Source organism: Argentina silus (genome assembly GCF_951799395.1).
Source record: "Argentina silus genome assembly, chromosome: 1".
NCBI classification, from domain to species: Eukaryota; Metazoa; Chordata; class Actinopteri; order Argentiniformes; family Argentinidae; genus Argentina; species Argentina silus.
This window is the reverse complement of record NC_139655.1, coordinates 17,591,966-17,606,183: the sequence shown is the minus strand read 5'-3', so window position 1 is coordinate 17,606,183 and position 14,218 is coordinate 17,591,966. Positions and strand designations below refer to the sequence as shown.

Genomic DNA, 14,218 nt, shown 5'->3' with positions numbered 1-14,218 from the left:
AACAAGTCCCAGTTTCCCGGACATTGGCCAGTGGGGTCAGCTGTCCATTGCCTGCAACTTCAAGCCTGGGACTCACGTCTTTTAAGAACAGCTTTTCTTGTGTCCTCAAGTATTGCTTTTCATGGCTCCTTCATAATGTACACGTAAAGCGCTGTAAGAAAGTACTTAAACGACTCAGTAGCTGACGCAAGCCAATGGGGTTCAGGAGTTGGGTCTGACTTGACCACACATGTTGTTATGGCCGCCTGGAAAAGAAAAAGACAGGAATTGGTAATACCAAAAATGTGTTTCTAAACACATTTTTATACTTGTATCTCAGTTTCCTTTTGTGTGTTATCTTTGTGCTGCCCCTACAAACCAGTAGAGTGCAGCATAGGTAAATACTTGCATTGTCTTTCAAAATAAAGGAGAACTGACAATCAGTCAGTCACTGATTAGAGAGGACAATGCCTCAGTGCAGGGGGCAAACCACAGACTTATAATTGTTAGACTTATCACCTTTTATTTATATTAAGAACTTTTCTTATCTTTTTGACTACAGAACGTAGAAAACCGCTGTTTTCCCTTTTGTAGACACTGGTATGGTGCTGGAAATAATTAATATGAGATTGAAAATGGTTAAAAAGTGCCTCATTATCCCAGATTATTATAGTTATGAAACAAAACTCAAACAGCCACTCACCCATCCTCCGCGTCTCTTTAGCCAGGAGGCCAGGTTCTTGCGGACAAACTGGCCAAGGTTGTCTACTATGGTGTATACCGTGGCTGGGTGGCCCTGCCGTACACAGTCAACTGCTAGAGCCCCAGCTACTGCATACATAGAGACCACCTTCGCCCATGTGACACCTATAGACAAGAAGGCAAGCAAAACACAGATCAGTTGTGTGGTGGTAAATTGCTCATGAATATAATATTGTAGTATTTCTATACAAAGCATGTGCCATGGTAATTGATTCGGATTTATTTTTTATCTCATACTATAATGGGCTGTGTGCGCCTGCACACTTTATTCCATTAATAGAGAAACAGAGTAAGCAACAGTTGCTAGAGATCATCAAAGAGAGGTCATCCGTTTGTTATGACAGTTGGTTCATGATGCAACAGGGAGGCTAATGGCATTAGCCTTCTTTTAGCCACAACGTCAGGGGCCCGTTTGCCTGCCCTGCGGCCTGGCTACATGGATAGACCTCAGGGAGGGCTTAAACAAGCTAACACGGTGACAGGTCATGTCTAACTCCAAACGGAGAGGCCTTAGCCTGGCATTAGAGTGCAGCCCAGAATAGAGAGAAGATTGTCTGGGACAGGGGATGAGAGAGTACAGGGATTGCGATGAGGGGGAATAAATGCTGGATACTGGGGAAGCAAGCATAATTGGTACACTTGAGCATGACAGTGACAAGAGTGGAAATGGGAAATGTAATTTAAAAATGTAATTGTTTTATATGAAGGTGCCTGTTACTCATTGACATTGAGGCATTTATCTATCTATCTACACACAGACAGCATTTCTTTTAAACAAAGGTTTTAATAAAATAAATGCTAATATAATGCTAGTGCAGCATTTTGTTAACATGTACTGGAATCGTAAGTCTATCATGCAATCACACCATGCAATAAAGTCCCTTATCTTTTCCGCCATATAAATATGCAGTTGTTAACCCCCCACCCATCCCCCCTAACCCTAACCCTAGGTCAAGAGTTTGTTTTTCTATGAAGGAATCCCACGGTGTTCCAAAAATGCCTCTCATGACATCAGCACAGGCTTGGTTCAGTGAAAATGCTAGCATGAAAAACCCTTGAAATTTAGTATATTTGTATCTTTCCAGACATAGAGCCAAGTGTGAGTTTTTATTATTCATGCTATCCAGTAGACCCAAAGCTTAGCAGTTATTGATGGGCTTCATCTGGCTACTTTTAATCTCCTTAATCATGTCAGGATGACACAGCAGAAATGTTAAGAATGTTAAGAGCTGTTCCAGAAACCAAATGTACATTTTAAGTTACAACTCTCTTACATAAAAATAGAGACAGTCAACCTTTTTTGTTTTGATGATGCAAGAGTTGATTGACTAGAAGATCTCCCTCAAACTTCCATTTGAACAATTCCCCTATTTAACATTTAAAAAGCAACTGAAGACGTTTCTTTAGCATTGCTATTAATAAGCCAGCCTTCTTTTCTTTTCTTTTTTTATACACCCGTTCCGGTTCTTGAGGTAAGGGGCCCCGAAATATTTTGCTTAGGGCCCTATAATAGGTTAGGGTTATTGTTACCGCCTATTGTTCTTTACAAAACTAGAATGGCCTCAAATAATCAGATCTTGCAGTCCTACCCCAAAATGCACAGTCCTCATTGCTTGAATTTCTTAACCTTCCACCAAGAAAAAATACATACTTATTACAAAACATATACATACACTTCACTCCCAACACCCCCATATAATCTATACACAATCCAGCCCTAACCCACAAACCCCTCAACCCTGATGACAACATTTTGCCTGCCCCCTCCCTTGCAGCTGTTCACCTGTTGAGAAGATCTCTGTTGCTATGGCAAGAAAGGCATCAGACACTATGTTCTCCATGGCCACTGAGATGTTGAGTTGCCTTGCCACATTCCTGTAGATACTTGGCCGCATGCACTCCAACTCGTCACCTTGGAAACAATGGAAATCACAAGGCTGACCAATTAGAAAAGGAATAGCCTTGGGACAGCACGACAGATATCTAATTAAGTCATAGTAGTGCCTAAACTTTCTGGTACTATAACCCACATAAAGGTATGAGGGTTTTTTGTGACCATGTCTCTAGCCACAACCAAGTCTGAAGCTAGTGAGCCACTACCCAAAACTAATTAGCAGTCCCCCTCTAGTGGGTCAGAAGGGCACCTGAGGGGCTATCATGACATCTACATACCCCTCAGGCCCAATATACTAAGATCAGTATAAAATGTAGGCTATAGAGGGACAATCTGGGTACTTAAAGGAAAAACTGCCCAATAGTCTCACCATGACAGATCTGATGTGGTGTCATTCCCCAAATTATGTGGCAGGTTGAGTTTCACATGCAATCTAGATTCTTACCGAGAAAGAGAAGCACAGCTGACACCTCACAAAGAGAGGTGGGAAGGCACCGGCTCTGCTCTGATTTGGACCAGCCCAGCCCTGCCAGGTCGAGTCTAGAGTGAATGTAGTTCCTGCACAGTGCCTTGGACTGAGACGCCAGTTCCTTGTCGGTCGGGGTGCGGTCAAACACCTCCAAGACCTCAGAGGCGAACACAGAAGACCGACGCAACACCTCCATGTCTTGGATGATGTCCACTCAGGGACAACCTGACCACTTCAGTGTCTCTGTGCCTTTGTTCTTTTCAATATCAAAGGGCCTCACCAATGAGGAAAATGTCCAGCCTGTAAAAGAATGATCACAAATGTGTCATTTGTGATCAGCATATGGTTTATGTTAAATAGATTTCATAGGCTATTTGGTGTGTGCTTTAGCCAACAATATTTGTCATGCCAAATGTGTCTTATCCTACATCATGTCATGTGATATACATGGCTAAAGCACATACAGGGACATTTAAATGGCTTTAAGATCCATATGAATATAAATACATTATGAGTGTAACATATGTATTAATTAATGTCTGGTATAGGCAATAGGAAATTTCTCCCAACAGTAAAATTGTGTCTTTCTATTCATAGACTACTTATGTTTTATTCTATTGACTAATTTCGAATAAACCATTTTCCAGGTATAGTCATAAAAAGTATATTTAGATAGACTCTTCACCTGCTGCAAAAGTCGACACGCATAACAGTGACCTTACCTTGGTCATTTTCTTTTTCTTTTCTTTTTTAAATGTCGGACATTCTTCAGCTATTCGTCGAAAACATTTGTTTCTTTGATAGGCTAATGTCCTCGTTTAATACTGACACTGAAAACATGCACACGCTCGAACACACAGTGACATAAACTAACAAGCAGGCAACTCCATCTCTGCGGCTCCATGCGAAAAATCTCTTGTAGAATTAAATCATAATCTTGGACGCGCAACTTTCAGCCTAAGTACTAATAAAAACATTTTGTTAATTAATATTGCGTGTTCTTTGTGTGCAGATCCATATCACAGGGTAAGCAAGATCCGTCTTCAGACTCCTGGGATCTATGGCAAACGTCAGGTTTTACGAGGAGGAACGCAGCTGGAGCGTGTTTCCCTAGTGTCGCTCCACCTTCTTTGGCGCTCAGTGATCATTGACCCCATTCGATAAAACGCGAGCACTTGCCTAAAATAAATCTAAAAGGAACACGCTGAAAAGTATTTTTAAGTAATTGTATCGGTTTCTGCTAATGTCACCCTTCATGTATATACTAAGGAGGAGTATTACAAATGATGACTATGTTTAGGCCTATTACAGCAACTCAAACGAAATTGTAACATACATAGGCCCAAGTCCTATAACCTAAAAATAAAATGCAAAGGCATGAACACATTCACTATCTGTGTGGCACGTTTCCCCTTGATTTACATCAACCCCAATAATGGCGCACCTTAATCCCTAGGGTTAGAATGGACAGAAATAGAATATAACCCACCTGTTTGCGCGCACAAATGAAACGCTCTGAAACTCCCAGTATCATTTTCCTTTTTACATTTTTATGGCATTTAGCAGACGCCTTTATCCAAAGCGACTTACAACAAATACATTTCACTAAATAAGTGAATCATCTATCCATTAGTCATCATAAGAAAAATGAATCTATGCTAGGACCAGGGGCTATTGGCAGTCACAATAATTTTTTAATTTATTTACAGGAGAGAAACTTGCACTTAAGGAGGCAATCTGGGATTCGAACAGCAAAGCGGTCTTCCGCCACCTTTTTTGGTAAACTGAGGGTGAGAGTTGGGGCTGGAGAAATATAATCACTACTCTCAAATTCATTTCCGTTGTTATGGATGCAAGGACAGACCATCCATGCGATCAACATTAAAGTTTTAACCATGCTTTAAAGCTGTGTGTGTTTACAATTACATTGTTTACAAACAATGGAGTAGAACAAGCTTATATTTGTTATTCTCATGGGGTAACTAATTGAAACAAAATTGAAATTAATGTGGTTAACGACCGATTTGTCCGGATTGCACGATGCGGCCACAATGCGAGCTCGTCCACCTCCAGAGGTGGTAGATCGCAAACCGATCACAGTGTGTATTTTTTCCATTTACACCTGACTTTTCATGTGGACACAATCAGGATGCGGACAGTATCTGGATACAGGACGCATTTTAATGCAAGGTGTAGAATGGTTGGAAATACAACTCCCACAACCCTGCACTCCTTGAAAGACTTCCGTGCGCATGCGCTCTGTAACCATTATTTTGTCCTCCTCAAGCCACAAATGAAGAACAGGCTGAGTGTTCTTTGATATGTATTAAATATTAATATACGGAAACATTTGTTTCTGTTCTCTGCGGCTCGTATACATGGAGTTACACGATACATAGTTTGCATTCTCGCCGGGCTGTAGAGTCCACCGTCGGGGGATTCGAGGCCGAAAACACTGTGCGGAGTGACAGCACGGTAGCTTTGGTGTTTATCTATTTTGTTAGCTAGCTTGCTAGCCAGCTAACTGGAGGGGTTTGGAGAGGAGGAAGGAAAATAAAATAGAGGAATTTGACAACTCCGTCTTTCAGGCAGAGAGGGCTGCGGCTGCCCTTTTCCTGTCAAACCTGCCGGCGACGGGATGGCGCACCTCCGCGACATGCAAAACCAGGTAGGTACAGTAATCTGCAGGGACTGTCACCTCCCTTTTAGCCAAGCCAAAGCGAGCCCGATGACTGCGAGGCATTTGATGAATATACTTCTGGGTGGGTAGGTGGAATGGATGGGAACGCCTGAATCATGACATCTAGTAAAGATTGAAGATGCAATAAATACAACTTTCATAATCATATGTTAGGTACACAACCATCGAAATTCATTGTATTGACAATGATTTTTTATTTATTTATTTATTTTTTATTAAATGTGACTGTCATGAACACATTCTTTCTTACACCTTTACCCACATTTAGCGGATGTCCCTTGAATGATGTGTATGATCAGGCAGTCAGCATATCTGCAGCATTGTCGCTGTACAATATCCTAAGGGCAAAGACTGTCTTTACAGATTCTGGCCAATTATCATGATGATTACTTACTCTGTCAATTTTAGGTAGTCCTATATGCCCTTAGTGCTTTTCCCAGTGCCCTTCATTCAAGCAATGGAAAAATCGCGAAATCTGTAATTCTGAAATTTGTGCCCTTAATTCCTGTGGAGCAGAATTCCAGGCTGGACCCGGAGGAGTACTTTACTAAGCAGGAGCGCATTGGGAAGGGTTCCTTCGGTGAAGTCTACAAAGGTATCAACAATCGCACCAAAGAGGTGGTGGCCATCAAGATCATTGACCTGGAGGAGGCTGAGGATGAGATAGAGGACATCCAGCAGGAGATCACTGTACTGAGCCAGTGTGACAGTCCCTTTGTCACCAAGTACTACGGCTCCTACCTGAAGGTACAACTATGCTGTATACACACAAACATACACTTCTGACATGCCTGTACCGTTAGGGGTTTCTTCACCAAGTTCTATGGCTTCTGATGGTAACCCTACAGGCATATATACAGTGCCCTGCCTAAGTATTTGGACAGGGAAGCATTTTTTCTTCTTTTGAGGAAAGTTGAAATGAAGTCAAAATACTCACCTGAAGAATTTGATAATTTTTTTCCTGTGGCGGTGGTGTATTCTGAGTGCCGGCTCATGCAAGCGCACCATTTCTCCTCAAGTCGCATACCGAGGGGAAAGCATGCACTAGCATTAGCCGGGACTAGTAATACGCCACTGCCACAGGAAAAAACGGATCAAACATCTCTTCTGGTGAGTACTTTAACTTAACACAACTTTCCGCAAACAACACAACAAACAATAATGATATCTTGAAGCAGAGATATGAAGTCAGGTAAACAAATAGTAATGTAAAATGTATTGCATAAAAAAATTATTTTATTTAATGGATTATAATTGTTAACAGGCCCTACATTTGTTGTTGTCATGTAAAAATGTGTAGAATTGCAGGAAACGTGTTTTGACATAAAAAATAAAAAGTTATTGGGGAGGACCCCAAGACCCACGTAAAAAAAATTGCTTCCCCAAACTTAAACCTCAAGTTACGCCTATGTGCAGAAGACCTCACCACAACTACAGAGGCTACACTGCGAGGTACAAACCACTAGTTAGCCTCAAAATCAGGTTACAGTTTTCATTTTTAGTTTTTGTTTCTAAATGGTGAAACCAGTATTTCTACAAATACCCGCACATAAAAGCTGACAATCTGTACTTTAACCTCATATTGATAGTTTGATTTGGAGTATAGAATCAAAAGAAGAAACACTGGCAGCTTCACTGTCCAAATACTTACACAGGGTACCATATATAGTGAGTTCCTATTTGAGGCTGATAGTAGTATAGTATGGGTAGGGCGTGCATTTTATGTAACCTGGTTTGGCGAGGCGCACACCAGACTATTGGATTGAAAACCAGTGAAGTGTGTCCTGAGCTAGGGGGTCCAGTCTCAGGCAAGTGAGGGAACTCAAAACATTCTCCCCCTGTGTCTCCAGGGCACCAAGCTGTGGATAATCATGGAGTATTTGGGTGGGGGATCAGCTCTGGACCTGGTAAGACATCTCTTACCTTACATCACAGTTATTGACACAGAGTATTCATGCCAATTATATCTTTATTCCAGAGGAGGCTGGTGGAGGTAGAAATCGGAGGACTGGCTCATTGTAATGCATGGAATGGCACGTGTTTGATACCATTGTTCATTCCATTCCATGCATTTCAATGACCCCGCCCTTCGATTTCTACCTCCACCAGCCTCCACTGGCTTATTATACTATAGTATATCTCTGAATAACACTTGAAGTACACTAAGAAAAATATAGTCCATTAGACTTTTATTCTGTCAATCTTTCTCCATGCTCATTTATAGTTGCGTCCCGGGCCTTTAGAAGAGACTTATATCGCTACCATACTGAGGGAAATACTGAAGGGACTGGAGTATCTGCACTCTGAGAGGAAGATCCACCGAGATATCAAAGGTGATGGGCAGCCACTTTATTCTAATGGTCCTCTAAGCATCAGAACAACACCTTCTGATAGAGCAGACCACATTACAGTCTGAGTCATCCAGAAGGGTGTTCTTTAAACAGTGAAATCTACTCAAATGTCCTAGTGCATGTAGGGTTTTAATCTCATCGTCCTAGAAAATAATACCTTCCCCAAGGGGGAGTTTAGTTTTGCAGAATCCATAAATCCAATACTTGTAGAGCAAATTATTATACTGTACATGTTGGAGAGAGTGATGATGCCTATTGACCACAAGCCTTCACTCCCCGTGCCAGCTGCCAACGTGCTGCTCTCAGAGCAGGGCGAAGTGAAGCTGGCAGACTTTGGTGTAGCGGGCCAGCTGACGGACACCCAGATCAAGAGGAACACTTTCGTAGGCACGCCTTTCTGGATGGCACCCGAGGTCATCAAACAGTCAGCGTACGACTTTAAGGTGAGCCCATGGCGGTGTGTGCAGTGACAGATTTGGATGAAAAATCGGCCCGGGAGTTTCAGGCTCACTGGCCAGCAAAGAAATAGCCTACATAGGCGTACATCTTTGTAATGATAAATCAAAGAACATAATCTAATTTAATGGAAGGGTGGTTAGAATTCTAGCGATGGAAAAGTACAACTGTGTGCACTGTTTTCTGGAGCAAAAAGACTGTGCCATATGGCCATTGGGTAAATTAACACCAGTCTCAGTCATGTAGCATAATTGGACATTTTCTCCACCCTCTGACATTGATGAAACATACATGTTTGCGCATTGTCTATCAATGGTGAAATATGAATGACAGTCGTACTTGAATGTGAAGCTATATTAATCTTTAGCCTTCCAAAAAAAGGGTGAGCTGGCTGTGTACCCCACAAAGAGTGCATTCGACCTCCAAATATGTACCAGTCTCCAACTTGCAGTATCCTGCAGTCTAGACCTATTGTAGCCTCTCTGTCATGACACAATATCATCACAATATGGTTTGAAATGGATTAGAAAATGCAAACAAATGTAAAACCTCCAGTATAAGCAAACTGAGTGCCACTGTTATTTTGGCCAGCTCACTCTGGCCCAAAGTGGACGGGCGTGTGTGTGTGTGTGTGTGTGTGTGTGTGTGTGTGTGTGTGTGTGTGTGTGTGTGTGTGTGTGTGTGTGTGTGTGTGTGTGTGTGTGTGTGTCTGTGTGTCTGTCTGTCTGTCTGTCTGTCTGTGTGCGTGCGTGCGTGCGTGTGTCTCCGTCTCTCCCCCCACTCCCCTTTCTGACATGTCTTGAATTCCCATCAGGCAGATATCTGGTCCCTGGGAATCACTGCCATCGAGTTGGCCAAAGGGGAGCCCCCCAACTCAGACCTGCACCCAATGAGGGTCCTGTTCCTCATCCCCAAAAACACCCCTCCCACCCTAGAGGGCTCCTACAGCAAGCCCTTTAAAGAGTTTGTGGAGGCCTGCCTCAACAAAGACCCTCGCTTTGTAAGTAGAGCTTTTGTCAGTGATTGGCAGTAACTTTATATACAAGGCGCCTTTCATATGTGCTTAGAGCGCTCATATTAATATTGGAGTGAATGCTTGTCTTTGTGCTTCAATGTCTGCAGAGGCCGACAGCCAAGGAGCTGTGTAAGCACAAGTTCATCACGCGCTACACCAAGAAGACACCCTACCTGACAGAGCTCATCGACCGTTACCGCCGCTGGAGGTCCGAAGGCCATGGGGAGGAGTCTAGCTCAGATGACTCGGATATGTGAGTCCTCAAAAACAAACAAACACAAACACACGAGAATTCTGAGACACACACATGGCTTTGATGTTGTGTCCCGTCCCCTTTCCTGTCCTGTCCTGTAGGGATGCTGATGGTGATGACAACCAGTGTCCCATGTGGACCTTCCCCACAGTCAGGCCCAGCTCCATGAACAAGCTACAGAAGGGTTACACACACACAGATACAGAGGTGAGATGTTGTGGGAGACACTCACACAGATACACACACATACATGAATTGTGCACATGAATTCTTCTTTCTCTCACACACACTCACTGGCAGACTCACTGGCATGCCCCCACTCACACTCACAAAAATGCACTTCTGAAATTATGTTACCTACACACACACACACACACACACACACACACACACACACACACACACTCATGAGGTGACTCATTTTTTTTTCAGTCTGCAGATTCGGTGAAAAGGCAACCCAAGTCACAGTGTTTGTCCGCATTGGTCACTCCCATTTTCAGAGAGGTAACATATGGGGATGGGGATAACATAAATGTGCATTTCTTCTATTAAATGTATTTCTATGCTGAACCCTAACTGACCCTCTATCCCTGTGTTCCCTAATAATCAGTTAAAAGAGAAGAGGAGGGCAAGTGGAGGGGGCGTGGGTGCCATTGAGGAGCTCGAGAACGCCTTTAACCTGGCCGAGGAGTCCTGTCCTGGCATCTCTGACCGCCTAGTCACACATATGATGGAGAGAGTGTGCAGGTGAGCACACACACACACACACCAAATTAATTATCAGAAAATCAGGCCCGGCCTGAGCCCTCGGATCCCATCGCGTTCAGGCTGAAAAACAAAACTGTAGACAGCCCACGATTGGTCTTGCTCATGTGAACCTGCACTGACACTGATGTTTGCCCTCTCCTCCCCTTTCTGTCTTTCAGGTTTTCTCTCAACGGTAACACCACCCCTTCTTCACGGTGAACCCCTGCTGGCTGCTACTCTATCCCTGCTCTACCCCCCTTCTTCTATCCCCCCTTCCTTGCACCCTAACGCCCCCAACCAAGGACCACAGAAAAAAAACTCTACCCCCAGTCCACCCTCCCCCAGAGATCTTTTAATTAGTTATAATTAAATATTTTTACAGTTTTTCTTTATAGAATGGACAGTATTTAAGACAAAAAAGCCATGACATTGAGAGCGCTGTGTATACCTGTTAGATCAAAAAATCCTATAATAAAGTCTATGGAAAACGTCTGCGCTCGTCTGCTCTTATTTTTGGGGCTACATGTGACGCAAATATGCTGTTGTTAACTGTAGGTATGTAGTATAATTCTAGTTTCCCTTTTCATCAGTAGAGTGTGGTAGATAGAAATTCCTTTTTCATAGGAAATGCAGTATCATGTCAGTTGTACTCCATTACTGTTCCCTCTGGATTGCTCTGAACTAGTGCCTTATTTTGGCCAGACTTTGTTTAGAACAGATCAGTGTTCCTCTGTTTCAGACTGTCTGTCTTCAGTTCTTATCCTCAGTCATAGTCTTTCTCAGAATTTCACCCACTGGCCATGAATTGCAGGGCCTCAGCCAAGTGACCTCTGAATTAGGAAGGCTCTTTGTGCTGGAGGGTATATCACAAAGCAGGATCAAGCTAATTCTCCAAATTATCTCAAATAACTCTGATTTATCATTATATTATATTATTATTCAGATTTCACAAACTTGAAATGGGCATCGGTGACTCCCTGTAGCCTGGCTGACACGCAGACCCATGTAGCACACGGCGAGTGAGAGCGCTGTGCACGCACTGGTCTGGTAACCCTACTTTCCTCACTCTCATTAACTCCCATGTTAGCGGCCCGCTAATGTGACAGGGTGGTAGCCTGAGGAAGTGCTTAAAGGGGAAGTTTACCCGAAATCTCTGGGAAATCATGAACAGAGGATCTCGTCAGACTGCACATCTCTAAAACTGCACATCACTCTCCCTAAAAAAAACATATTTATTTAACATATAGATAGGCTAACATGTTTCGTCCTGTGCAGCAAAGAGATTGTGAGACCCATGACATTATACACATTAAGCTAAAACCAATAAGGACAAGGTGCAAACACAAATGTTTGCACCTTCCTATTATTTTCCAGGCTTGCCCCTTCATTATCAACTCATCGTTCCCCAGAGTCTGGAGTAAACAAGAATCCCTACTCCCAACAACCCATAATAAAATGTAGCTTTCACAAAGAACCAAAGTATTTGGACAGTGAAGCATGTTTTATTTTTTTGGCTCTATACTACAAAAGTTTGGATTTAAGTGTATTTATATAAATATTGGTATTTGTATAAAGATTTCAGGGCACCAAAAGTATTTGGACAGTATGTTTTCAATATTTTATGTAAAATTAAGCACTCATGTTTAGTATTTGGTCACATATCTTTTGCATGCAATAACTGCGTAAAGTAGACCCCATTGACCCCACCAGACGCTCTGTATCTTGTCTGGTGATGCTCTGCCAGGCCTGTACTGAAGCCATCGTCAGCTTCAAGAAAGTAAATGCATGCATGTGGATTTAAATCTGGAGATTGACTTGGCCAGGGAACTTTCCACTTTTTGGCCCTGAAAAACCTAGTTGCTACGGCAGTATGTTTGGGGTCATTGTCTTGCTGTATGAGGAAGTGCCATCCAATGAGTTTGGAGATATTTTCTTGTACTTGAGCAGACACAATGTTTCTGTACACTTCAATTCATTCTGCTGCTGCTGTCAGCAGTTACATCATCAATTAAGTTAGCCAGTTCCAGTGGCAGCCATATATGCCCAAGCCATAGCACCCCCTGCACCATTCACAGATGACGTGGTATGCTGTGGATCTTGGGCAGTTCCTTTTTTTCTTCACACTTTCCTCTTGCCATCACTCTGTTACATGTTAAATGTAGACTCTGGGTTTTGATGTCAATGGGAAAAGACTGGGGCAATCACCAGAGATCATTTCAAAACTGAAACAATCAAGAAATGAGGGAAGATGATCAACTCCAACACACATATCGCGGTGCACATGCATCAAGGTATAACGAGTACACACCGTTGTTCACATCTTTACTTAATCCAAATATCTTTGGTAAAAGTAAATTAAAAAATGTAAAAAGAGTCTTGTGCAAGACTGTCTGTCATTCTTCTAAAAATGTGTGATCGTGAGGTCAGCAGACAAGTGCAGCAGCTTCTTGACGATGACCTGGTGGAACTCAGTGAGACTCCCTGGGTGTCGCCGGTGCTGTTAGTAAAAAAGAAAGACGGCACATACTGCTTTTGCAGACAACCGTAAACTACACTCAGTTACTGTGCATGATGCCCACCCGTTGCCCAGGGTGGATGATAGCCTTGATGCTCTTGTTGGTTCCATTGTTTAGTATGTTAGATTTATGGAGTGGTTATTGGCAGATTAGATTAATCCAGATGACAAAGAGAAAACTGCTTTAACGAGAGATGGCTTGTTCCAGTCCAAGGTGGTGCCTATGGGGCTGAGTAAGGTACCCCCATCATTCCAAAGATTGAAGGAGCTGGTGGTGCGGGTAGCCTAGCTAAAGTGTGATTCGAAGTCTATAGTTCTCTGTACCTGACTTAAGAGTCTAGGGAGGCGTTTTGATACATGATGAGTCGATGATGAAGTGCTCCAATAAGTGCCCTTCATAAGTATTGGAAAGAGAAAGCATTTTCTTGTAGCTCTATACTCCCAACTGTTTGGATTCTAAATCAAACAATGACTATGGGGTCAAAGTAGAGATTCTCAGCTTTAATTCAGTTTTTTTTTCAGATTGGGTTCACCACCTAGAAAGTACAATACACTGGTAGTTAATTTTTAAACATACTCTCCCTATTTCAGGGGCTCCAAAAGTATTGGAAAAAATAATATAATGTCCAAATAAAGTACTCATGTTTAGTATTTGGTCTACAGTAATTTGCATGCAATAACTGTCTGAAGTCTGCAACCCATTGACCCCACTAGACACTGGGTATATTCTCTGCTGATGCTCTGCCAGGCCTGCACTGTAGCCATCTTCAGTTGTTGTTTGTTTTGAGGTCTTTTTGCCTTAAATCTCAGCTTCAACAAAGTAAATTCATGCAGATTTAAATCTGGAGATTGACTTGGCTAATCAAGAACTTTCCGCTTTTTGGCCCTAAAAAACTCTCTAGTCACTATGGCAGTATGTTTCGGGTCATTGTCTTACCGTATGATGAAGTGCCATCCGATGAATTATGAGGCATTTGCTTGTACTCAAGCAGACAAGATACGCTGTACACCTCCGAATACATTCTGCTGCTGCTGTCAGCAGTAACATAATCAATTAAGACAAGTTAGCCAGTTCT

General features: G+C 42.6%; 2 protein-coding genes across 2 annotated transcripts; one reads left to right on the top strand and one right to left on the bottom strand.

Moving 5' to 3' along the window:
- Positions 1 to 119: 119 nt before the first annotated feature.
- On the bottom strand, positions 120 to 3,300 carry bokb (BCL2 family apoptosis regulator BOK b; the record flags this gene model as incomplete). Its single annotated transcript, XM_083666102.1, has 4 exons — positions 120 to 245; positions 683 to 846; positions 2,525 to 2,653; positions 3,081 to 3,300. 4 exons carry the CDS (start codon positions 3,298 to 3,300, stop codon positions 120 to 122), a joined length of 639 nt encoding a protein of 212 aa, XP_083522228.1.
- A 2,098-nt stretch (positions 3,301 to 5,398) lies between these two features.
- stk25b (serine/threonine kinase 25b) lies at positions 5,399 to 11,113 on the top strand. The gene is made up of 12 exons (XM_083679131.1): positions 5,399 to 5,561; positions 5,697 to 5,772; positions 6,322 to 6,552; positions 7,656 to 7,712; positions 8,030 to 8,138; positions 8,442 to 8,599; positions 9,427 to 9,612; positions 9,735 to 9,880; positions 9,982 to 10,087; positions 10,313 to 10,384; positions 10,491 to 10,627; positions 10,807 to 11,113. The coding sequence occupies exons 2-12, from the start codon at positions 5,743 to 5,745 to the stop codon at positions 10,844 to 10,846; spliced, it is 1,272 nt and encodes a 423-aa protein (XP_083535257.1). The 5' UTR covers positions 5,399 to 5,561; positions 5,697 to 5,742; the 3' UTR covers positions 10,847 to 11,113.
- Positions 11,114 to 14,218: the final 3,105 nt, after the last annotated feature.

Bases quoted from the DNA above. Each gene is read 5' to 3' on its own strand.
- stk25b (XM_083679131.1), top strand. From the start codon at position 5,743: ATGGCGCACCTCCGCGACATGCAAAACCAG. The intron at 8,600-9,426 runs GTGAGCCCATGG...AATTCCCATCAG, and splicing joins AGTCAGCGTACGACTTTAAG to GCAGATATCTGGTCCCTGGG. The intron at 10,628-10,806 runs GTGAGCACACAC...TCTGTCTTTCAG, and splicing joins ATGATGGAGAGAGTGTGCAG to GTTTTCTCTCAACGGTAACA.